This window comes from Dasypus novemcinctus, chromosome 10, assembly GCF_030445035.2.
Source record: "Dasypus novemcinctus isolate mDasNov1 chromosome 10, mDasNov1.1.hap2, whole genome shotgun sequence".
In the NCBI taxonomy this organism is placed as follows: domain Eukaryota; kingdom Metazoa; phylum Chordata; class Mammalia; order Cingulata; family Dasypodidae; genus Dasypus; species Dasypus novemcinctus.
Genome location: NC_080682.1, coordinates 84,912,221 through 84,938,763, shown reverse-complemented (window position 1 = coordinate 84,938,763; position 26,543 = coordinate 84,912,221). Strand labels below are relative to the sequence as shown.

Below are 26,543 nucleotides of genomic sequence, written 5' to 3'. Positions count from 1 at the left end.
TCTGTTGTTGTCAGCTGCACGAGAATCTGTGTTTCTTTTTGTTGCATCATCTTGCTGTGTCAGCTCTCGGTGTGTGCGGCGCCATTCCTGGGCAGGCTGCACTTTCTTTTGTGCTGGGCAGCTCTCCTTTCACGTGGGGCTCCCCTACGCGGGGGACATCCCTGCGTGGCACGGCACTCCTTGCGTGCATCAGCACTGCGCGTGGGTCAGCTCCACACGGGTCAAGGAGGCCCGGGGTTTGAACCGCAGACCTCCCATGTGGTAGACAGACGCCCCAACCACTGGGCCAAGTCCACTTCCCTAGGCCCTAGACTTTTAATCTGTAAAATAAGGAAAAAGGACTAGGATATTCTATAAGATTGTGGTAGTTTTAAAGTATTATGGTTCTGTTGTTAAAAGAGAATTTTTGGACAGAATCCATTTAGCACTTATTGAAAATCTTTTCCATTCCAGGTTACATGGTAGGTGTTGTGGGCATGTGGGTAGGACATGGGCCCTACTTTCAGAAATTTAAAATCTTGTGGGAGAAAAAAATCACACGCAGTAGTATAAAATAGGAGATACAGAGTGCTCAGGAAATGCATAGTGGGGAAAGACCATCTTTTTTTTGTGTGTGTGTTATCTTTTTTTTTTTTCTTCTTTTTTTAATATTACATTAAAAAAATATGAGGTCCCCATATACCCCCCACCCCGACCATCTTGATTTGTATTGGAGAAGGCTTCAGAAAGAAGTAGAAATGGAGGTGGGAGTGGCTTGAGGAAAGGTCTTGAGGAGGAGGAGGATTGGTACAGGGATTGTTTGGGAAACAGTGAGTATGCTTGTTTGACTGGGTTTGCGTAGTTTGTGCAGAAGGGTAGGAAAAAATATGACTAGAAAGGTGAAGCAGGACTGGCTTGTGGAGCACGTTAAATGCTAAGCTAAGATACTTAGCCTTTACTTCTGTAGGCTTTTGATGATGTTTTAGGTAAGGGGATAGGTAATGTGATGTAAGCAGCACTTTAACATTAATTTGGCAAAATTGTCCAGGAGGCAATTGACTGCATTCAGGACCTGAGAGAAATTGTGATGTCATTTATTACTTGAGATTTTGATTTTGAGATTTTTGGGACTGAATAAGATAAGAATAATTTAAAAGAAAGCAAGAGTGACTTAAGCAGTGATAAGCAGGACCAAAGGATGTTGTCAGGAAGAGGAAAATGACTCCATGTGTTAAGAGGACAGGACTTTGAGTAAGACAATGCTTTTAAGGCAGGACATAGCAGTGGTAGGAAATTGGTCATTCTGGTTCATTGTTAGGAAGAATTTTCTGGTAATTTGCTGATAGCTTGAAAATATATACAAAAGACTTAGAACTTTTCATGTTTTAAAAAAAGATCGGAGGAGTCGCTATAGCTAAAGTGGTTGAGCACCTGCTTCCCATGTACAAGGTCCTGGGTTAATTACTGGTACTTCCTAAAAAAAAAGACTGCTCATTATGAATTATAATTCTATAGTTGTGTATGTTTGGATAAGTCTGTTGGAATTAAGATTCCCCTCTTTTTTTTCATTGTTGAATTTTGCTCATTCATCCTGTAAAGGGAAACAGTATGTGATTGGGGGGAGCACATTTCAGAAAATGTTTTAGAATATTTTCATCTTTGGGCGGGAGGAAGGTGAACATTATGGGTGTGCATAAATGAAATCATCCTTGGTTTCATTTTCATGAGAGCTGGAGCAAAATGCTTTTAAAGGCTAAATGGTGGGAAGCGGATTTGGTACAACGGATAGGGCATCCACCTACCACATGGGAGGTCCAAGGTTCAAACCCAGGACCTCCTGACCCGTGTGATGAGCTGGCCCACATGCAGCGCTGATGCGCAAGGAGTGCCCTGCCATGCGTGGGTGTCCACATAGGGGAGCCCCACGTGCAAGGAGTGCGCCCCGTAAGGAGAGCTGCCCAGTGTGATAAAAGTGCAGCTTGCCAAGGAATGGAGCTGCAAACACTGAGAGCTGACGCGGCAAGATGACGCAACAAAATGGGACACAGATTCCGGGTGCTGCTGACAAGAATACAAGCGGACACAGAAGTACACACAGCAAATGGACACAGAAAGCAGACAACTGTGTGGGGGGAGGGTGGAGAAGGGGAAAGAAAGAAATAAAAAATAAATATTAAAAAAAAAAGACTAAATGATGGAAACGGACGTGGCTCAACTGATAGAGGGTCTGTCTACCATATGGAGGGTCCAGGGTTCATTCTCCAGGGCCTCCTGACCCCTGTGTTAAGTGTGGTGAGCTGGCCCACACGCAGTGCTGCTATTCACAAGTAGGGCTGTGCCACCGTGGGGGCGCCCCCACATAGGAGTGCCCCACACCCAAAGAATGTGCCCTGCAAAGAGAACTGCCCAGTGTGAAAAAAGCGCAGCCCGCCCAGGAGTGGCGCTGCACTCTTGGAGAGCTGACGCAGCAAGATGACGCAGCAAAAAAAAAAGAGACAGTTCCCAGTGCCACTGGATTATGCAGGAGAACGCAGAAGAACACACAGCAAATGGACGCAGAGAGCAGACAATGGGGGAGGGGGAAAGGGGAGAGAAAAAAAAATAGCCTTTAAAAAAAAAAGGCTAAATGGCAAACCACAGAGAGAAACAGACCACACAAGCAGGGCTCATGCAGTTAGTCATCTCTTGTTAGCAGAGGTTCTGCAGAGCCAATGCATACAACTATGAAAAACTGGATAGATGCATTTCTGAGATGGATATGGATCTTTTATAGTGGCAACAATAGTTATTCTTCAAAGTGGGAATGAGAGCAAAGTTGCTTAGCAATCGTGGGTGCTAAAAGAGTGGCCTTTGAGGGAGCAGGCATTTGAAGAAACCTTTTCAAGAAACTTGTAAAAGCCCTGATTAGAGTGATTCAGGGGCAGGACTTTAACAAATCAAAAACTTGTAGTTCTCTTTCCTCTTGATTTCTTTTGTCCTGTTTTTCAGCTTTCTCATCTGAAGAGCAGTCTGGAGCCTTTTCTAACAGTTTCCCCCATAGGTAGGTGCTAGGAGAGGGGCTCCCAGAGAGAAAATGGACCTAGAATTCTAGGTATAGTTCTTTACTATGCTTTGTATGTCTTCGCTAAATAGAGCTGGCTATCTTGTTGTCCTGGGGAATTGACCACTCCATCACTACACCTTGGAAACAGTGTGCAGTACACTTTGACAGAGTCATCCTTGTATAGGCAGTGCTGTTTTTGCCAGCAAGAGAGGAAAGGTGGCACAATGTGGAAAGGATATGAGAGTGAGAGTGCCAGTTTTTACTACACATAAAGCTCTGTGATTCGGGGCACATGTTTTAATCCTTCTCATACTCAACTTCTTCTGTAAAGTCACAATAATACCTATTTTTCCAGAAGAGACACTAAAACAAATTAATGGATAATGTGAGTATACTTTAAAAAGCATAAATTACTGTATGAACATATGGAACTTTTTACTAGTTTATATTCTGGTCATCAAAATTTTGGTTTCTTTGTATATTTTACTTTTATTTTTAAAAACTTGAGAAACTCTACACTTTGAAAAACTGACAAAAACAAAGCTTTCAAAGATATAGAACACAACTTTTAAACCCTCTTTTAGTACTCAAATTTTTTCATTTATCTCTTTTTCCGTTAATTTGATATTTTGTTTGAAGAAGACTTCCATTTTCTAGGCCTTACTAACAATGAAAAAGCTACAACAAAGCCTGGATTTCTGATCTAAATTATAGTTCTCTTTGCTGAATTCATGAAATAAGGTGGAGTAACAGTTAAGGTGTTTTTTTATTTATATATTTTTTTCTTTTAGAGAGAAGTCCAGCCCTCATTTTATATTGAGGATACTGAGGCCAAGTGAATAAGTAGCAGAACTAGGACTGGAGCTTAGATCTCCTCGTGCAGGGTTCTTGTCATTGTAACATGCTTCAGAATTTGAAGTCTTTTAATTGTTCGAGGCTGAAGTCTAGAGTTCAAATCTAAACCTTCAGTGGGATCTCTGTATCAAACTAAGCACCTACATGTATGAAGAACATTGTTCTTGACTTTAGAGATCTGAAAATACTTACTACTAGAGAGTGTTGGAATAGGAATTATAAAACCTGAGTTCTGGTCTCATTTCTGCTCAGTAACTTTAGTCACAAGAAACAAAATTCAATCTCTTTGAACCAGTACTTACCATCTGAAATATGAGAGAGAATGATATGGCATTCAGTACTCCTGCCAGGACTTTAATTGGAGAATTCTATGAAATCTAAAGGCAGAGGATGGGATGGGGGTGGAAGAGGTGAGTTGCTTTTTATTCCCTGTGGACTTGTTCATTAATGAACTATAGGTATACCTTGTTTTATTGTGCTTTGCTTTATTGTGCTTCAGAGATTGCGTGCTTTTTTAGAAAGTGAAGGTTTGTGGCAACCCTGTGTTAAGCAAGTCTATTGGCACCATTTTTCCAACAGCATGTGCTTGTCCTCAAGTCTCTGTGTCAACATTTTGGTAATTCTCGCAATATTTCAAACTTTTTCATTATAAATATTATATCTGTTTTGGTGACCTATGATCATTAATCTTTGATGTTACTGTTGTAATTGTTTTGTAGTGCCACAAACCCCATATAAGATGGTACACTTAATAGATAAAGGTTGTATGTGTTCTGAGTACTCTACTTCTGGCTGTTACCTGTCTCTCACCCTCTCCTCATGTTTCCCTATTCCCTGAGACGCAGGATTGAAATTGGGCCAGTTAATAATCCTATGATGGCCTCTTAAGTATTCAAGTGAAAGGAAACGTCTTACTTCTCTCACTTTAATTCAAAAGCTAGAATTGATTAAGCATAGTGAAGAAAGCATGTTGGAAACCAAGATAGGCTGAAAGCTAGGCCTCTTGCAGCAGTTAGCTACATTGTGAATGCAAAGGAAAAGTCCTTGAAGGAAATTAGAAGTGCTATTCCAGTGAAAACCTGAATGATAAGAAAATGAGACAGCTTTATTGCTGATATGAAGAAAGTTTTAATGGTCTTGGTAGAAGATCAAACCAGCCACAACATTCCTTTAAGCCAAATTCTAATCCAGAGCAAGGCCCTAACTCTCTTCAACTCTGTGAAGGCTGAGAGAGTTGAGGAATCTGCAGAAGAAAAGTTTGAAGCTAGCAGAGATTGGTTCAAGAGGTTTAAGGAAAGAAGCATCTCCATAACATAAAAGTGCAAGGTGAAGCAGCAAGTGCTAATGGAGATACTGTAGCCACTTATCCAGAAGATCTATCTAGCTAAGATAATTGGTGACAAGTAGCTAACAGTAAACAACAGATTTTCAGTGTAGATGAAACAGCCTTCTATTGGAAGAAGATGCCATCTAGGACTTTCCTAACTATGGAGGAGAAGTCAATGAATGGCTTCAAAGCTTTGAAGAACAGACAGGTTGACTCTTGTTAGGGGCTAATGCAGCTAGACACTCTAAGTTGAAGCCAGTGCTCATCTACCATTCTGAAAATTCTAGGGTCCTTAAAAAGTATGCTAAATCTATTCTGCGTTGTTGTATAAATGGAACAACAAAGCCTGGATGACAGCACATCTGTTTTCAGTGTAGTTTCCTGAATATTTTAAGCCCTCTGTTGAGACTTACTGCTTAGAAAAAAAGATGGCTTTCAAAGTATTTCTGCTCATTGACAATGCACCTGGCCACCCAAAAATCTGAGGAAGATGTACAATGAGATGAATGTTGTTTTCATGCCTGTAAGCACAACATCCATGCTGCAGCCCATGAATCAAGGAGTAATTTAGATTTTCAGGTCTTATTGTTTAAGAAATGCGTTTTATAAGGCTATAGCTGATGTAGATAGTGATTCCTCTGATGGAAATTGGGAACCTTCTGGAAAGGATTCATCATTCTAGAAACCATTAAGAACAATCATGATTCCTCGGAGGAGGTCAAAATATCGTCATTAATAGGAGTTTGGAAAAAGTTGATTCCGTCCCTCACGGATGACTTTGAGGGGTTCAAGATTTCAGTGGAGAAAGTAACTGGAGATGTGGTAGAAATAGCAAGAGAACTAGAATTAGAAGTAGAGCCTGAAGATGTGACAGAATTGTTACAATCTCATGATAAAGCTTTAATGGATAAAGAGTTGCTTCTTATGGGTGAGCAAAGAAAATGATTTCTTGTGATGGAATCCACTCCTGATGAAGCTGCTGTGAACATTGTTAAAATGACAAATAAATAAACTTAGTTGATAAAGCAGTGACAGGGTTTGAGAGGATTGACTCCAATTTTTTTTTTTTTTTTTTTTTGAGGTACCAGGGCTGGGGATTGAACCCACGACCTTGTACATGGGAAGCCAGTGCTCAACCACTGAGTCACATCGGCTCCCCTGAGTTGGTTCCCTCATTTGTTTGCTTGTTTTTTTGGTTTTAGGAAGTACCGGAAACCAAACCTGCGACCTTGCATGTGGCAAGCAGGCGCTCAACTGCTTGAGCCACTTCCACTCCCTGACTCCAATTTTGAAAGAAGGTCACCTGTGGGTAAAATGCACTTAAATAATACTGCATACTACAGAGAAATCTTTCATGAAAGTAAGAATCAGTCGATGCGGCAAACTTCACTGTTGTCTTATCTTAAGAAATTGCCACAGCCACTCCAACCTTCAGCAACCACCATCTTTATCCAATAGCAAGACCCTCCACCAGCAAAAAGACTATAACTTGCTGAAGGCTCAGATGATGGTTAGCATTTTTTAGCAATAAAATATTTTAAAATTAAGGTCTGTACATTATCTTTTTAAACATAATACTACTGCACACTTAATAGTCTTAGAGCATAGTGTAAGCATACCTTTCAGAAAATTGTGTGGCTAACTTATTCTGGTGGTCTGAAACTGAAACTGCAATATCTCTGAGGTACACATGTACTTTTCTCGTATTATTCTCCTGTCTGTAAAGTCTTCCATTTCCTTCTATTCCTATCCAAAAATCTATCCTTGTTTTAAGTCATAGGTCACATTCCATGTCCTCTGTGGATTCACTGTAACACACTATTTCTCCTTTTCTGAGCTCAGTGCCCTTACTTCTCACTGTTCTGTTAATCATGCACATTACTGTGGAATGTGCCTTCCTCTTTTATACCTTTTCTCTAGGCAGTAGGTTTAATGTAGAGGAAAAAATATAGACCTTGAAGGTAAATTGATTTAATTGTGTGATCTTAGGGTGGACACTTTTAAAGAAAAACCAGACATTAAATTTTTTAATAGGTAGTATAATTTGAATAGGTAATTTTTTTTTACAAATTATTAAAAGGGAGGGGCATGGAAAAAAGTCTTCTACTCAGTTACCCATTAAACTAGTCTCCTCCCCACTGTTATTCATTCCTTATATCCTTTCAGAGTTTCTTTTACTCCTTTTTTTTTTTTTTTAATGTGTAAGATGGCCTACTATACGTAAATTTAGGTACCTTAGTTTTTTTTCACTTAATTTATCTTGGGGATCTTTTCATATCAGTATATGGTGAATTTCCTCATTGTTTTTAACATTTTATAGATGTACCATATTTAACCAGTGGCTGGGAATTTTTACTTGGGTAAGTCCCAAGTGATTTTTAAACTTGAATGAACTTTGAGCCAGATCTGAAATATATCTAAAATTTATATTTCCATAGTACTTTACAGTTTATAAGTACTTTCACAAACATCTTGAATTTGATCTTCACAAAGCCTCTTTGGGGCAGGTGGTTACTTTATAGATTTTACTAGGTAAATGGAGAAAGGAAGTATCTATTTAGGATTTTGCTGACTGTGGTACAAGATTTTTCAATAAAAGCTCTACCGTGGTCTTTTCATGTGTTCTACTGGCAAATAGAGGGTTTGCTTGAGAAACACAGCCTGCTTTGTAGGGGCTAATAAAAGTCTTCATTACTGCATTTCTATCTATTTGTGAATTAACTTCCTTTTCTTTACTTACTTCCTTAAAACCAGTGGAGCATGTAGAAAAGGATCTCCACCTAAATGAAGCTTTAAGAAACAAAACAAATGTAGAAAGACAACATGCAAATGCTCTTTTTATAGATTGAAAATTTTTCTTTTTTTAAAATAATTTTTTATTAGTGGAATTATAGGTTTACAGAAAAATCATGCAGAAAATATGGAGTTCCCATATACCCCTCTTACTATTAAAGCCTTACATAAGTGTAGTGCCTTTGTTAGAAGTAATGGAAGAATATATTTTTACTTGTACTGTTAATTATAGTCCATAGTTTACCTTTGGGTTCGTTGTGTTGTACAGTCCTATATATTTGTAAAAAAATTTTATTCTAATATATATACAACCTAAAATTTCTCCTTTTTGCCACATTCAAATATATTTTTTTAATCTTAAAAAAAATTCTAACTGAAATATGTGTATGAAGAAAAGAGTAACTTGCATAATGGAATTAGAACAGTTCATTGTCATGCTCCTTAAGTGGTTAAATGTTAAGGGCTGAGAAAAATAGGGAGTGTTTTTTACTTGAGATTTGATACCGAAGACGATTCTCTGTTACAGAGCTATGTAATTTGGCCTGTTCAGATTACACAAATGGAATGCAAGAGACTTAAAAGTTTTGTTTTGTAATTTTCATTTAATTTGAAGTGAGATTAGTACCGAGATAGCTCAAGTTGCTATTTAAACTACCCGAATATGTGTGGACTCAGTTTATTCCAAGGCCAGTAATCCTTTCTGTACGTGCTATAGAATGGAAATTTTCTACCAAATATTTTAACCATTTTGATAACCTCGGAGATGTTTTACTACTGATTTTCCGATATTTCCAAATTGGGCCCTTAATTACATTCTCTTTTTATACTTAACTCTTTTATACTTACTTTGAAAACTTAGCAGAGAGTCTTAGAATTTTAGAGATGATTGGGCTATTAGAGATTATTTAATACTTGGCATATTTATGTATTAATTTGGGCAAAGTATTAAATGATTTGAAATTAAGAACTATGTTTTGTATTATAGATAGCCTCCCTCAGGGTCCTTTTTATTTTTTTCTGGTTCTACATGTACAGGCCTTTTAGTTGAACAAATTAGAAAACTGAAGCCTAGAGAGGTTGACTTGCCTAGGTCAGCCTTGTCTGGAACCCTAAGCTGTAGTTGCCCAGTATCAGGTTCTTTGTCTCAGAGCTCTTCCTTTTTTTTTTTTTTCCCCAAAGGTTTATATTTTATTTATTTTTCTCCCATTCCCCCCGCCCCCGCCAGTTGTCTGCTCTCTGTGTCCATTTGCTATGTGTTGTTCTTTTTTTTTTTAAGATTTATTTTTTATTTATTTCTCTTCCCTTCCCCCCTCCCCCCAGTTATCTGTTCTCTGTGTCCATTTGCTGTGTGTTCTTCTGTGACTGCTTCTATCCTTAGCAGCACTGGGAATTTGTGTTTCTTTTTGTTGCATTATCTTGCTGTGTCAGCTCTCTGTGTGTGCAGCTCCATTCTTGGGCAGGCTGCGCTTTCTTTTGCTTTGGGCGGCTCTCCTTACCAGGTACACTCCTTGCGTGTGGGGCTCACCCCCCTACGTGGGGGACACCCCTGCATGTCATGGTACTCCTTGCGCACATCAGCACTGTGCATGGGCCAGCTCCACACGGATCAAGGAGGCCTGGGGTTTGAACTGCAGACCTCCCATGTGGTAGGTGGACACCCTATCCATTGGGCCAGATCTACTTCCCTCAGAGCTCTTCTTAATTGACACTACTCCATTTGGGGAGAGTTTAATTTTGAACATATTCTCTTGCTTTTTTTTTTCTCTTCCTTTTTTGTATCTAATGTGAGCCAGTTGATAAAAGACAACATGGATTATTATATTCACAGAGCTTGCATAGAGCCTCGCTCATAGTAGGCTTGTAATAGAAACTTGCTTGACCTGAACCAGAACTGGGGAGGGAATGAGAGAGAATCTGGGGTAATAAGTAGGGAGCTGGCAGCTGAGTACTGCCCATCCTGTATTTGCTAGTTTATTCTCCATCTTCCTTTATCCAGGGAAAGGAGCAGTGTTGTGTTCAGACAGTGAAGGTGTCATGTGCTGGTTAGTGGGTACCTTTAAACTACTCTTTTTCCACCTTAGGTCCTTTCCCATAACCTGTGCACGGTGCTGAATGTTCCACATGACCCTGTTGCCCTTGAAGAGCACTTCAGGGATGATGATGAGGGACCAGTCTCCAATCAGGGTTACATGCCGTATTTGAACAGGTTCATTTTGGAAAAGGTATGATTTTAACCTTGTTTACAGCATTGTTTGATTTATGATTTATTCAGTGTTTCTGATTGGGTCCCAGAGCCCCTTGTTAGTGGGTTCATTAAGGAGTTTTAGTTTGAGGCATTAAGAAATAAACCAGAAAGGAAAGAAAAAACAAGAGACTGGTGATGTTTCCTATTCTTCTTCTCCACTCTCCTATAAAAATTGGTTTGCTGTTTTTCCAACTTGGCTCATTCTTTGAAATTAAGAACTATGTTTTTGTATTGTAGATGGGTGTCCTCTCTCAAGGTCCTTTTTATTTTTTTCTGGTTCTACATGAATTGGCAACTGTTGTGAAAGGGTAGTGTAATGTGATAACATGTATGCTAAAGATATTTTTAATAACATTTAATATTTAATTTTTAGCTTTTATTTTGAAATAATTTCAAACTTACAGAACAGTTGCAAAAATAATACAAATTCCATATAGTGTGAGCTCTACCATATCTCACCTCTGAATACCCAGATCCACCAATTTTAATACTTTGCCACTCTAGCCCTTCCTCTCTGTCAATCTCTCTCTCTCTAAATCTATTTTCATTTAAGAGCAGATTGCATACATGATAATCTTGAGCACATAATATTTCCATATACATTTCCTATGAACAAGGATATTCACTTATGTAATCATCTTAAGTGCAATTATCTAGTTCAAGAAATTAACATTGATATAAAGCTTGTATTCTGTATTCCAATTTTTTCTTATGTTCCAATAATGCCCTTCTGAGCCTTTTCTCCTTCATTCTTAGATCTCATCCAGCATCATGTATTGCATTTAATTGTCATTATTTCTGTAGTTCATCCTTTTTTTTTTTTTAAAGATTTATTTTATTTATTTCTCCCACTCCCATCATTGTCTGTTTTCAGTGTCCATTCTCTTTGTGTTCTCTGTCCGCTTGCATTGTCAGGAGGCACCCGGAAGCTGCATCTCTTTCTTTCTTTTTTTTTTATTTTTAATTAATTAATTAATTAATTAAATTCCCCTCCCCTCCCCCGGTTGTCTGTTTTCTGTGTCTTTTTGCTGCGTCTTGTTTCTTTGTCCGCTTCTGTTGTTGACAGCGGCACGGGAAGTGTGGGCGGCGCCATTCCTCGGCAGGCTGCTCCCTCCTTCGCGCTGGGCAGCTCTCCTTATGGGTGCACTCCTTGCGTGTGGGGCTCCCCTATGCGGGGGACACCCCTGTGTGGCACGGCACTCCTTGCGCGCATCAGCACTGTGCATTGGCCAGCTCCACACGGGTCAAGGAGGCCTGGGGCTTGAACCGCGGACCTCCCATGTGGTATATGGACGCCCTAACCACTGGGCCAAAGTCTGTTTCCCGCATCTCTTTCTTGTTGTGTCATCTTTCTGCGTCAGCTTTCCGAGTGCGTGGCACCACTCCTGGGCGGGCTGCACTTTTTTCACGTGGGGCGGCTCTCTTTGTGGGGCACACTTCTTACATGTGGGGCTTCCCTGTGCGGGGGATACCCTTGCGTGACACGGCACTCCTTGCGCCTGGCAGCACTGCCTGTGGGCCGGCTCACCACATGGGCCAGGAGGCCCTGGGTATGGGATCCTGGACGCTCCATATGGTAGGCGGATACTCTTATCAGTTGAGCCACGTCCGCTTCCCAAGTTGATCCTTTTTAAAAAAATTCCAACATATGTATAACGTAAATGTTTCCACCCCAGCCCCTTCCATGCATACCAATCAGTAGGATTAATCACATTCACAGTGATGCAGTGCCCTCACCACTTCCATTACTGGAACTTTCCCTTTACCCCAAACGGAAAACCTACATTCATTTTGCATTAACTTCCCATTGTCCCTGTCCCCTGCTCCTGGCAAACTGTATTCTACTTTTTGTCTCTCTGAGTTTGCATAGTCTCTGATATTTTCTTTGTAGCTATCATGGAGCTTAGATTTAACATCTTAAATCTGTAACAATTTTGTTTGTTTTGATACCAACTTAAATAGCATGCATAAACTATGTTCGTATTCCCCTCTATCCCCCACCTTTATGTAGTTCTTTCATAAATTACATATTTATACATTATGAGTCCAAAATCACTGATTTATCATTATGTTTTATGCATTTGCCTTTTAGATCCTATAGGAAGTAAAAGTGGAGTTACAAATATAATAGTACTAATATTTATATTTACCTATGTCATTATCTTTACCAGAGATCTTTATTTCTTCATGTGACTTCAGTCAATTTTCTAGTATCCTTTCTTTTCAACTTGAACTCCCTTTATCATTTTTTGTAGGTCCAGTCCAGTGGTGACAAAGTCCCTCAGCTTTGTTTACGTGGGAATGTCTTAATCACTCCCTTATTTTTGAAAGAGAGTTTTGCCCACTATAGAATTCCTGGTTAGCAATTTTTTTCTCTCAACATTTGAATATGTCTTCCCACTGCCATTTGGCCTCCATGTCTTCCAATAGAAATTGGCACTTAATCTTACTGAGTCTCCCTTGTATGTGACATGTTCTTCTCTCCTGCTTCGTTCGAATTCTGTCTTTTTCATGGCATTTGACAGTTTGATTATAACATGGTGTGATGTCTGTTTTGGTTTGTCCTCTTTGGAGTTCAATTGAGCGTCTTGGATGTGTATCTTTATCATTAAATTTGAGAAGTTTTCAGCTGCTGTTTGAGTATTCTCTGCCCCTTGTTCTGTCTTTTTTCTTCTTCTGGGACTCTGAAAAGGTGTATATTGGTATACTTGATGGTGTCCCACAGGTTCCTCAGGCTCTGTTCACTTTTCTTCATTTTCTTTATTCTTTCTTTTTTCTGCTTCTTAGACTAATTTCTTTTTAGTTCTTTGTCCATATTTTCCTTTAACTCTTTAAACATATTGTGGACTGTTTTTTAAATGTCTTTTTCTGGAATGTCCCTGGTCTAATCCTACTCATTGATAGTTTCTGATGCTTTTATCTTCTCCTTTGCTTCCTGTTTCTTCGTATGTTTTGTAATATTTTGTTGAAACCTGGATATTTTGATATTTTTAATGTGTTATTGCTGGATTTTAGACTCTGAGGCATCTGTTCCTCAAGCTCTGTATGCAGCTAGTGTTATGACAGAGCTTTCCTTGAGTGCCAGGAGCTAACAACAACAACAACAACAACAAAAGAGAAAATAAAAGAGAGCTTTGCAGATTGATTGACTTATGCAGGTATTCTTCTTCAGAGTTTATTCATGCACTGAGTTTAGAGAATAGCTCCAGGCCAAAGCATAGGGACCTCCTTGGTTCTTTCTGCACATGCGTCTTGTCTTGGTCATGCATGTTTGGCCCTGGGAAGTCCCCCATTTACACAGTTCCTAACCCTTTTCTCTAGAAACAGTTTCCTCACAGTCCTCAGCACTGTACTGTATGTCCTATAACCAGGAATCTTTTGCCTCAGGCCTTTCCTTGGCTCCTCTTCCTCTTCCACAGAGTCTGTAGGAGAGCTTGGTTAGCTGCCTTCCACATATAGGACAAGTTTTGGAATAGCAAGTCCTTCGGGCCACCACCAGTCAGATTGGGCCAGGCCTACATGCTTCCAGTATGTGCAGAAGGGTTACTTACTCTGGAACTGGGACCTGGTATCTGCAGTGAGAGCATGGGGCAGCTTTGTGCTGAACTGGTGAGGAGGTGCGGAGAGTGAGCAGGCAAGGTACCAGGAGATCCTACTGCTTTAAACAACCTTTTTTTGATTGGCATTCACTCTATTACTGCAGTCCTTTAACTGTTTTCTGGGGCTTTGAGAAAGATGTTTCTGCCACTTCTTGCTAGTTGTTCAGAGCTTCTACAAGAGAGTGGAGCCCTGAAGCTTCTCACTCAGCCATCTTGATTGGGGTGGGCTGTCCTATCTAATTGTTTTTAATTTTTTATTAAAGATTTATTTATTTATCCCCCCCCACCCCTTGTCTGCTCTCTGTGTCCATGTGCTGTATATTCTTCTGTGTCTACTTTTCTTTTCTTTAGGCAGCACCAGGAACCAATCCTGGGACCTTCTGGAGTGGGAGAGAGGTGCTCAGTTTCTTGTGCCACCTCAGCTCCCTGGTCTGCTGTGACTCTTATTGTCTCTCCTCTGTGTCTCTTTTTGTTGCGTCATCTTGCTGTGCCAGCTTGCCGCCAGCGCCACCTCAGCTCCCTGGTCTGCTGTGGCTCTTATTGTCTCTCCTCTGTGTCTCTTTTTGTTGCATCATCTTGCTCATGCCAGCTTGTTGCGTAGGCCCCCTGAATTGAACCCTGGACCTCTCATATGGTAGATGGGAACCCAATTGCTTGAGCCACATCTGCTTCCATCTAATTGTTTTTAATTATTAAATAATTACATAACATAGAACAATACTAATAGATTTACTCAAACTTCAGAAACTGATATGAGGTCTCAAAACTTTATAGTATGATATTGTACTATTTTCTGGAGCCTTTTTCTTTGTTGCCATTCTGTTCATTGATCAGGTAGCTCATTTACATTCTATGATTATATTATAAATGAATATGTTTTATACTTAGTAAATATTTTATCACCTGCTGTATGCATGTGACTATGTTTAATATTAAAAATTAAAGACATGTCACTCAAGGTTTTTTATCACCCCAAACAGAAACTCTGTACCCATTAAGCAAAAACTTTCCATTCCCTTGTCCTTTCCTTAGCCCCCGGTAACCTGTAATCTACCTTCTGTCTGTAGAATTTGCATATTCTAGTTATTTCATATACATGGATTTAAGCAACGTTTGTCCTTTTGTGTCTGGTTAATTTCACTCAACATGATGTCTTCAAAATTCATTCATGTTATAGTATATATCAGAACTTCATTCTTTTTTATGTCTGAACAGTATTCCATTGTATGTATGTAACACATTTTGTTTATCCATTCATCTGTTGATAGACACCTGTTGCACACTTGTGTTGTTTCTGCCTTTAGGCTATTGAGAACAATGCTACTGTGAACCTTGGTGTATTAATATCTGTTCAAATCGTTGTTTTCAATTTTCTTTGGTATATGCCCAGAAGTGGAATTGCTGGTTGTTTGATAATTCTGGGTTTAGCTTTCTGAGAAACTGCCAAACTGTTTTCTACATTGGCTGCTCCATTTTTACATTCCTACCAATGATGTACGATGGTTCCTATTTCTCCACATCCTCCCCAGCACTTGTTATTTTCTGTGTTGCTTTTTTTTTTTAAATAACAGCCCTTCTTTTGGATATGAGGTGGTATCACCTTGTGATTTTGATTTGTATTTCCCTAGTGGCTAATGATGTTGAGCCTCTTTGCATGTACTTATTGACCATTGGTGTATCTTCTTTCAAGAACTCCCTTCTGTTTTTAGCAGAAAGAACCTTGGCCCCAAATCACAAAGTAAGTGTTGTGGGAATCGAATCTGACTTCAGTCAAGTTATATAGAGCATTTAGGTTTGGTGAGAGTAGAGAAAGAAGTATCTTTTATTCAGATTTTGTTCACTAGTTTCTCCTATTTGGCATTCTCCCTTCCAGGGACATAGATGCTGCTTCCCAGAATCACCTGGGATAATACCTCTATCTCTTTCTCTATTTCTTTCTTTTTGGAAGCTGATAAGTGAATTTAAGTTGAAGTATTAGCTTAGAAAGATAGTAAAAAAATTAACATTGAGGGGATTTCTAAACACAGATTTGGATATTGTCTAACAATAAATTAAAAACTTACTTTTGGGAGTGAGAAACAGTCAGGGTGATGGAGTTTGGATGCTGAAATATTAGAATTCATGGGCCATCTTGTAGATTTATAAGGATAGTGTGGTTGAATACTTGAAGTTAGTACTGCCCTGGAAAATACAGGGAATATATTTTTTAAAAAAAGAGTGACAGTTATATTTCCATTTAAATGTTATAAGCAAATTATGTCTATTATTAAACTATTATAGGACATAGTAGGAAATTCTCAGAAATCTGGAAATTGCTTCCTTTATCAGTGCTAGAATTTGTGCAGACTGGGCCAGTGATAGAGAAACAGGTTTTAGTTTTTGAGTTACCATATCCTAATATTGTGTTTTGTTTTCCTTGATGTAATGTTATTTTAGCATCTTGAATTTAAGTCTTAACGTGTTATTTGTTTTAGTATGTACATGTATTAAAGTTTGGTAACTCCAGGAGAAAATATAGCACTATTTAAAAAGTCCATAATTAGTCACTATATTTGGAGAAAAACATATTCAATGAGGGAATGAGGATGTGGTGAAACAGTGAGCCCTTGTTTACTATTGCTTAGCCACCTGGAGTGGAATTTTGCCAGCCCTGCCATCCAAGTAAAGCAGCCAAAGTTTCCATGGTGTGGGTTTAAATTGAGCAAAGATTAGTCCCTTGTTTTGAGACTTGGTTGAAAAAACATACCGATAGTAATGGAAGAATGTTAACATAAAGCCTAGGGATTATCATCAGTTATCGAATGAAAATTATGAAATAATGAGTAAACAGTTGCAAAGTGTGCTTTCATATATACAGACTGTCTCATTTCATCCTTATGTTAGTCCCCTGAGTTAGTCAGAACTGGAATTACTATTCCCATTTAACTCAAGAGGAAAGAGAACCCAAGGTTGCTTCACTAATAAGGGGCAGAATAGATTTGAACCTAAGCCATTTAACTTCTAGACCAGTGTTCTGTTTTTTTTCTTCCTCATGCACTTATTATTTTGAAAAAATTTCAAATTTACAGGACAATTGCAAAAATAATATAAAACCTATACAGAGAACTCCAATATTCTCTTCCACCCCCAAAATTTAACATTTGCCTTATTTGCTGTATCATTCTGTCTAATCATCTATTTATTTATCAGTCTATCCATCTGTCTATTTGTTTAGACCAGTGTTCTTTTAAGTGTACTATTGAGGCATTAAATTACTTCCTTCAGAATTATTTTTTGTATACATAAGGGAATTATTGGTCAAGGACAGGGGTAGAATGGCTTAAATGCCATACTGATAATCTCAAACTAGCTCAGCCTCCATGCAGTTTTCCCAAGTGTTTTTAAGACAATTCTCTTCTCTTAACTAGTGTCTGGTGTTCCTTAGCGTTCATTTTGGTCAGTTTTTTCCAAGGTGGTTTTAGAGGTTTTTGCCTTTGTTTGGTAGAATTATTATGAATGAGTTGGGCCTAGAGATAAATTTTACTGAAACTCACTTCGCAAAATGCAGATTTCCCATTTGATTTCTATATTTGCTTTTTCATTTTTTTTAAAGAAAGTACTGGGGATTGAACCCAGGACCTTGTACATGGGAAGCAGGTACTCAACACTGAGCTAACCCACTCCTTTATTTGCTTCTTCATAATCATTCCTATTCTTCACATTGATAATTTATTTTCGCCTTTGAAACTTCAAATGGTTAACATGTATGTTGTAGAAAGAAAAGATAAAAAAGTAACAAAAACATGTATGTTGTTGTTATATAAAATATTTGCCTTCCCTGAGTGTTAAACTATTGTTTGTTAAATCTCATCTTCTATAAAAGCAGAATGGAATTCTTTAAGTATCTAGGAAGAAGGTTTTGTGGATTTTCTTTTTTGGCAAAGAGACACTGTACTTGGATCATTTGATAGTGAATAATTGAAGAAAAGTGGTATATTGTTAACTTTTTTATTGTTTAGCTCCATTAAACTTTACGTCAAAAACTAGTTCTCCCTCAGCAATTCATGAATCAGTCTAATTCTTTTCTGAAATTTAATGGCCTTATTAGGCTTTTTCATCAGAATCATTGTCAGTTCTTTTCCTTAATTTTGTGTGATAAGGCTTAGCTCCTTTATGTGATTAAAGCCAGTAATCATTGACAATATAACCAATCCTAATTGGGAAATTCACTGCTACTAACTTAATCCTTCATTCTACCCTACCCTATCCCCCACTCACTTTGGAAACCTACTCATGCAAACAAGAAAAAAATGTGTACGGTAACATTTCAGTTCAGTGTATTGTCACTTCTCTGGAGGTTAACAGTTTCTGCAGTTTTGTTTTTCTAGTCTGACCATTTATGCTTTTTTTCTGGGCATGCTTTCTTCCCAGATGCTTGCAATCAAAAGGTCTCACACCCACAGGAATGGATTAGTTCTAAGAACATGATCTTCTGGGATTCACAAAAGAAATTCAAAGTGTCACAAGGTGCTTGTGTTATTGCCGTGTTTGTTTGATATCTGAGTCCCCCTTTAGACTCTTAAGTTCTGTGATGGCAAGGACTGTGTTGCTGTTGTCCAACTTTTAGCACAGCAACGGTTATCTGGTAAACTTTCACAAGTATTTGAGTGAATGAAAGAACAGATGAACACGGCATCTGAGTAGTGGGACTGCAAAGATGAATAAAATGTGAACTTTGAGTGGAGTTCATGATTTTGTGTTAGCCATAGGAAATTATAGGATTGGCACTCAAGAGTTTGAGGTTAGAAATTTTCCCTTTTCTTGGGTCTTATACTTTTACTCTGGTTTAAATTTTTTTAATGAAGCTATTTATTTTTAAACTTGAATATAATTTTTGTAACAAAGTTCACCATTTTAAATTGCACAATTCAATGATTTTTATTATATTCACTGTGTTGTGTAATCATCATCACTATTTAATTCCAGAACATTTCTAACACCCCAAAAAGAAACCTTTTACCTATTAGGGTCAGTCTCAATTCCCCCTTACCTTATCCTCTGGTATCTATTAATGCTTATGTCTCTATAGATTTGCCTGTTTTGGACATTTCATATAAATGGAATAATATACTATGTAGCATTTTGCATCTGGCTCTTTTCACTTAGCATAATGTTTTCAAGATTTTTTTCAAGTTGTAGCATATAACAACCCTTTGTCTTTTATTTTAATATTTATGTATTTTTTTTAAAAAAGGGTTTATTTAAAAATTTTTTATTCTGGTAATATATATGCCACATAAAATTTCCCATTTTAACCACTTTCAAGTATACAATTCAGTGATGTTAATTAAATTCACAATGTTGTGCTACTATCACCACATCCATTACCAAAACTTATATATCACCCCAAAAAGAAACTGTTATCAGTTAAGCATTGAATTCCCATTCCTTACCTCCACCCATGTTCCTGGTAATCTGTTTTCTGATTTGACTCTGTTAATTTATTTGTGTATTCTAATTGTTTCATATAGGAGAAATCATACAATATCTTTTGTGTCTGGCTTATTTCACTCTCAACATGATGTCTTCAAGATTCATCCATGTTGTCGCATGGGTCAGAACTTTATTCCTTTTTTGTGGCTGAATAATATTCCATTGTATGTATTTACCACATTTTGCTTATTCATTCCTCTGTCGATGGACAGTTGGGTTGCTTCCGTCTTTTGGCAGTTGTAAATAATGGCACAGTGACTACTGGTATGCAACTTCATTCCTTTCCTTTTATGGCTGAATAATAGTCCATTATATATGGATTGCCACAATTTGTTTATCTGTTTATTAGTTGATGGATATTTGGGTTGTTTCCACTTTTTTGGCTATTGTGAATTATGCTGCTATGAACATTCATGTACAAGTTTTTGTATGAATGTGTGTTTTCGTTTTTCTTGGTTATATACTCAGGAGTAGAATTGCTAGGTCATATGGTAACTTTATGCTTGGCATTTTGAGGAAATGACAGTTTTCCACGGCAGCTGCCTCATTTTACATTCCCACCATCAATGTATGAGAGTTCCATTTCTACATTCTCGTCATCACTTGGTATTTTCCATTTTTTGTTGATTATATAGCCATCCTAGTAGGTGTGAAAAACTATTATTTTTAAGCCTTTTAAAAGTTGGTAAAATGGAAATGATAGATTGATGTAAGAAACAGTCCCTTGCACTTTGCTTTCTAATCAACCACCCCTTTGACATACCTGGCTGCAGAGCACTGACAGAAAAATCGTACAACTCAACTTTGCTCACAGAACTTTCTACATATCTCAATTATAGTATTTATCACCTTATATTCTGATTTTCTGTGTATTCCTGGGGACATGGGCTAGGATTAAATCTTTGCATAGTTCCTGGCAGATGATAATAACTGTCTAAATTTTACTTGTGAATGACTAAAAAACTCAAAAAATGGTTAAAGTTTGTCTCTGAATGCCTATTTTTCCCAGTAATGGGTGAGTTTTCTAAGATTAGAGACCAAATTCTTCATCTTTGTAGCCTTAATTTGTTATACAGTACTGGGTTTATAGGAGATGATGAGAGAATGTTGAGTGAATGAATGAGTGAATAACAGGGCTGTCTTTTTAGAGTTTCAATTAAATGGCTTTTACCCAAAAGAAGGTATCTTCTCTGACCATATAGGTACAGGTATGAGGAATCTGCATGTGCTTTATATTGAGTAACTGACATTCTTAGCTCTTTTAATATACCAGGAATTGGTAGTCATTTGGGAAGATAATGTATGCACATGAGAAAATAACTGGACAACAAACCAGTATTTTATGTACTAAGTGAGTAATGTAGACAGATGCCAGGCTAAATATAACATTACTTTTTTTCCATTAAAAATTATTAAGGGAGCTGATATGGCTCAAGCAATTGAGCACCTGCCTTCCACAGGGGAAGTCCTGGGTTTGGTTCCTGGTGCCTCCTGAAAAACAAAAACAAAAAAACAAGCCATCCTAGGGTTCTCAGGATGGAGGAATAAAATATAGATTAGAGTGGACTTACCGTTCTTCTAATATAGAATTATTGTGACTCTAGCAATGAAAGAAATTATATCATTGATTTAGAGACAGTGGCTGTGGGAGTTGCTGAAGGCAGGGAGAGGGAAAAAGAGGTGTGATACTGGGGCATTTTTGGGACTTGGAGTTGTCCTGAAGATAGATGCAGTACATTATATATCCTGCCATAACCCACTGAATGGACTGGGAGAGAGTGTAAACTACAACGTCAACTATAATCCATGGTGTGTAGCAGTGCTCTAAAGTGTACTCATCAAATGCAGTGAATGTACCACACTAATGAAAGAAGTGTCAATGTGGCAGAACTGGGTGGTGTGGGGAGTGAGATATATGGGAACCTCTTATATTTTTTAATGTAACATTTTGTGTAATATATGTATCTTTAAAAAATAATAATAAGAAAAAAATTATTGAGGGAGCTGATATGGCTCAAGCAATTGAGTGCCTGCCTCCCACGTGGGAAGTTCCAGGTTCAGTTCCTGGTGCCTCCTGACAAACAAATAGAAAAAACAAGCTAAATAAGGAAACAAAACAAAACAAAACAACTCAGGGAAGCCAGTGCTCAGTGATTGAGCACTAGCTTTCCACATATCAGGTCCTGGGTTTATTCTCTAGCCCTTGGTACCTTGAAAAAAATAAAAAATAAAAAATTTTAGTGAATAGCCAGAAATAGCTATGTACAGCAGTGAACTCATAGAAAGGTCAAGGATAAAGAATTTTCTTGTTAGTTTTTTGTTTATTATTATTGAAATAATGAAAATGTTCTCATGATGATTGAGGTGATAAATACACAACTGTAAGATTATAACAAATACCAATGATTATACACTTCGAATAGATTGTATGGTATGTGAATATATCTCATTAAAACTGCTTTAAAATGAATAAATAAATAAATAAACAAGAAGAGCCAGAAATATCAGCTTTGTACAGGTGGGGAAGCAGAGAGAGATTGAGAGGTGATGAATTTTTTGTTTGTTTCTCTTCTTTTTGTTTGTTGTTGTTATTATTATTGAAATAAAATACTCCAATAATGGTAGAAGTGATAAATGCCCCACTATGTGATGATACCAAATACCATTGATTATACACTTTGGATGGATTATATGTTTTATTAATATGTATCCATAAAATTGATGTGTTTAAAAAATTTATTGAAGTATATCGTTCATACATGAACATACATAAACAATAAGTGTATAGTAAAAGTTATGAATTTACAAAACAAATATGCATTTCATCTACAGGGCTCTCTTATATCACCCCATCACCAACACCTTGCATTGTTGTGAAACATTTCTTACACATTATGAAAGAGCATGGTTAAACTATTACTACTAACTATAGCCCATAATTTACATTTGGTGTATTTTCCCCCAACCCATCCAATTTTTAACAACCTGTATATTTCTTATAGTTCATGAGAGAACGTTCTCATATTTGTCCTGTTAACTACAGTCCCTCTTCCATCACAGAATTCACTGTGATGCAATCCCAAGTTTTGTATAATCCATTCAAAGTATATACCCATTGGCTCTCATTTTCATTACAGAATTGTGCTGTCATCACTTCAGTCAATTTTGTAGCATATTCATTACTCCAAAGGGAAAAATCCCATACCTTTTTATATCCCCACCATTGTTACCCTTTAGAATTGATATATTTTCTTTGCCATTGCTGCATAAATATTACAACATTACTATTAACTATGGTCCTTAAGTTATATTATTTGTAATTTTCTTATGTATCACCATATTTTTAACCCTTTGTAAAAGAACATTCTTTTATTTATACTATTAAACACAATCTTCATCTACCACTGAAATCACTGTTACAGTCCCTAGATTATCCTCTAGCTTCATTTCAGTTTGACATTTACATCCGTAGACTACCCCTTTCAATCCCAATCACATTTATAAATAAGCAGTGTTAGATATACTTATTATAATATGTTACCATCAGTTCTTCATTTCCACACTTTTACAATAAACCTTACTAAAAATTCTACATAAATTAAGCATCAGCTTGCATTCTCACCCCACGTTCTATCTTCTAGTAACTTATACTCTAGAGTTTATCTCTGTGAGTTTATTCATTGTATTTAGTTCATATTAGTGAGATTGTTCAATATTTGCCCTTTTCTGTCTGGTTTATTTCAGTCAACATACTGTGTTCAAGGTTCATCCATGTTGTCATATACATCCTGATTCCATTTCTTCTTACAGCTGAATAGTATTCCATTGTATGTACGTACTATAGTTGGTTTATCCATTCATTGGTTGATGGACACTTGGGCTGGTCCCATATTTTAGCAATCATGAATAATGCTGTTGTGAACATCAGCGTGCAAAGGTCATTGTGCATCCTTATTTCAGTTCTTCCGAATATATTCTTAGTAATGGGATTGCTGGATCATACAGCAGTTCTATATTTAGCTTCTTACGGTACCACCAAACTGTCTTCCACAGAGGCTGCATCATTCTACTCTCTAACTAACAGTGATGTTCCTATTTCTGCTCATTCTTTTCAGCACTTATTGTTTTCTGTTTTTTGTGTATTTTTGATAATGGCCTTTCTGTAAGGTGTGAAATGATGCCTTGTAGTTTGATCTGCATTTCACTGATAGCTTGTGATGTTGAACATTTTTTCATGTGTATTTCTTCTTTGGAAAAATGTTGATTCAAGTCTTTTGCCCAATTTTTAATTGAGTTGCTTGTTTTTTATCATTCAATTGTTATGATCTCTTTATATAGCATGGATATCAAACCCTTATCAGTTATGTGGTTTCCAAATATTTTCTCTCATTGAGTAGGCTACCTTCATACGTTCTTTTATTATCTTTTTTAAGATTTATTTTTATTTATTTCTCTCCCCCCCCCCCCAGTTGTCTGTTCTCTGTGTCCATTTGCTGTGTGTTCTTGTGTTCTTGTCAGCTTCTGTTGTTGTCAGTGGCATGGGAATCTGTGTCTCTTTGTTGTTGTGTCATCTTGCTGCGTCAGGTCTCTGTGTGTGTGGCACCATTCTTGGGTAGGCTGCTCTTTCTTTTGTGCTGGGTGACTCTCCTTACGGGGTGTACTCCTTGCACGTGGGGCTCCCGTATGCAGGGGACACCCCTGCGTGGCACGGCACTCCTTGTGTGCATCAGCGCTGCACGTGGGCCAGGTCCACACGGGTCAAGGAGGCCTGGGGTTTGAACCGCAGACCTTCCATGTGGTAGATGGATGCCCTATCCACTGGGCCAAGTCCACTTCCCACCTTTCTACTTTCTTGACAAAGTCTTTTGGAAAACAAAAGTGTATAATTTTGAGGAGGTTCTATTTATCCTTTTTTTCTTTCATTGCTACTGTATTGGGTGTAATGTTTGAGAAACTACCACTTCTCGCTAGATCTTGAAGATGTTACCCTATATTTTCTTCCAAGGTTTTAATGGTTGTAGCTTTTATATTTAGGTCTTTAATCCATTTTGAGTTAATTTTTGTATAAGATGTGAGGTAGGAGTCCTCTTTCTTTCTTTTACATGTGGATGTCTAGTTCTCCCAGCACTATTTGTTGAATAGACTGAGCTGGCCTAGCTGGGCGGGCTTGATAGCCTTGTCACGAATCACTTGACCATAGATGTAAGGGTCTATTACTGAGTCCTTGATTTGGTTCCATTGATCACTATGTCTATCTTTTGCCAGCACCATGCGTTTTTTACCACTGTAGTTAAAGTAATGTAGTTTAAAGTCAGGACTGCGAGTCCTCCAACTTTGTTCTTTTTTAAGACCTTTTTCTGGTTATATGGGCCCCTTACCTTTCAAATAAATTTGATAATTGGCTTTCCATTTCTGCAAAAAAGGCTGTTGGGATTTTTAAGTTGGGATTGTATTGAATCTGTAAATCAGTTTGGCTAAAATTGATATCTTAACAATATTTAATCATCCAATCCATGAACACAGAATGTCTTCTTTCCTTTATTTTTAAGCAATGTTTTGTAGTTTTCTGTGTACAAGTCCTTTATGTCCTTGGTTAGGTTATTTTTTTTAAATCAATTTCATTGATATATATTAATAAAGCATACAATTCATCTAAAGTGTACCGTCAGTGGTATTTGGTATAATCACATAGTTGTGCAGTCATCACTTCAATCATCATTAGAGCATTTTCGTTATTTCAATAATAATAATAATAAAAACAAACTGTCCTGGGAAGTGGCTGTGGCTCAGTCAGTTGGGCTCCCGTCTACCATATGGGAGACCCTGGGTTCGTGTCCCAGAGAGCCAACTCAGCAAGATGATGCAACAAAAAGGGAGATAAGTAAAAACACAGAAGAGCACACAACAAATGGACACAGAGAGCAAAACAACAAGCAAGCTGCAAAGGAGGGGAGGAATAAAAATAAATAGATAGATAGACAGACAGACAGACAGACAGACACACACACACACAGAAGAACGCACAGCAAATGGAGAGCGGACAGCAAGCAAAAAAGCCCCAAGAGGGGGGAATTAAAAAACAAAAACAAAACAAAAAAATAAACTGTCCTTGGTTAAGTTCACTCCTAAATACTTGATTCTTTTAGTTGCTACTATAAATGGAATTTTTTCTTATTTCAACCTCAGATTGCTTATCAGTAGTGTGTAGAAACACTACTGATTTTTGCATTTTAATCTTGTGTCCTGCCAATTTGCCGATCTTATCTATTAATTCTCATAGCCTTGTTGAGGATTCTTCAGAATTTTCTTGTGTAAATATAGGATGATATTGTCAGTGAATAGCAAAAGTTTTATGTCTTCCTTTTCTATTATATTTGGATGCCTTTTATTTCTTTGTTTTACCTAATTGCTCTAGCTAGAACTTCTAGCATAATATTGAATAACAGGGGTGACAGTAGGCATCCTTGTCTTGTTCCCTATCTCAGCAGGAAAGTTTACAGTCTTTTACCACTGAGCACAGTACTACTGTGGGTTTTTTATATATGCGCTTTACCGTGCTGAGAAAGCTCTCTTCTTCTCCTATCTTTTGGAGTGTTTTTTATCAAGAAAGGCTGCTATATTTTGTCCAGTGCCTTTTCTGCATCAATCAAGAGGATCATGTGATTTTTCTTCTTCAATTTATTAATGTGGTTTTTTGCACTAATTATCTTGTGTTGAATCACTCTTGTATACCTGGGATAAGACCCACTTGATCCTGTGTATAATTCTTTTAATGTGGTTTTGGGTTTGGTTTGCAAGTTTTTTGTTGAGGATTTTTGCATCTATATTCGTTAGAGAATTTGGTCTGTAATTTTCTTCTTTTTTTGGTGGTATCTTTATCTGGTTTTGGTATTAGGGTGATGTTAACATCATAGAATGAATTCTGTAGCATTCCTTCATATTCACTTTTTGGAATTGCTTGAGCAAGATTAGTATTAGATCATCTTTGAATGATTGGTAGACTACAGCTGTGAAGCCATCTGGTCCTGGGCTTTTCATTTTTAAGGCGTTTTTGTCTTTTTTTTTAGAGGTAACTGGAATTGAACCTTGGACCTTGTACATGAGAAGTGGGTGTTCAACCACTGAGCTACACCTCGTCCTCTTTGGGAGGTTTTTGATGACCATTTTGATCTCTTTACTTGTGATTGGTTTATTGAGGTCTTCTGTTTCTTCTAGGTTCAGTGTAGATTG

At 37.6% G+C, this 26,543-nt stretch overlaps 1 protein-coding gene across 2 annotated transcripts in view; it reads left to right on the top strand.

Moving 5' to 3' along the window:
- The window catches only part of SWAP70 (switching B cell complex subunit SWAP70), a 95,872-nt gene that overhangs the window by 16,841 nt on the left and 52,488 nt on the right, over positions 1 to 26,543 (top strand). The window contains exon 2 of one of the 2 annotated variants that reach the window (XM_004470242.3): positions 10,079 to 10,219. The exons of the other annotated variant lie outside the window; for it this stretch is intronic. Within the exon in view, the coding sequence (XP_004470299.1) occupies positions 10,079 to 10,219 (141 nt within the window). The remainder of the gene's footprint in view (positions 1 to 10,078; positions 10,220 to 26,543) is intronic. 2 annotated transcript variants of the gene reach the window in all.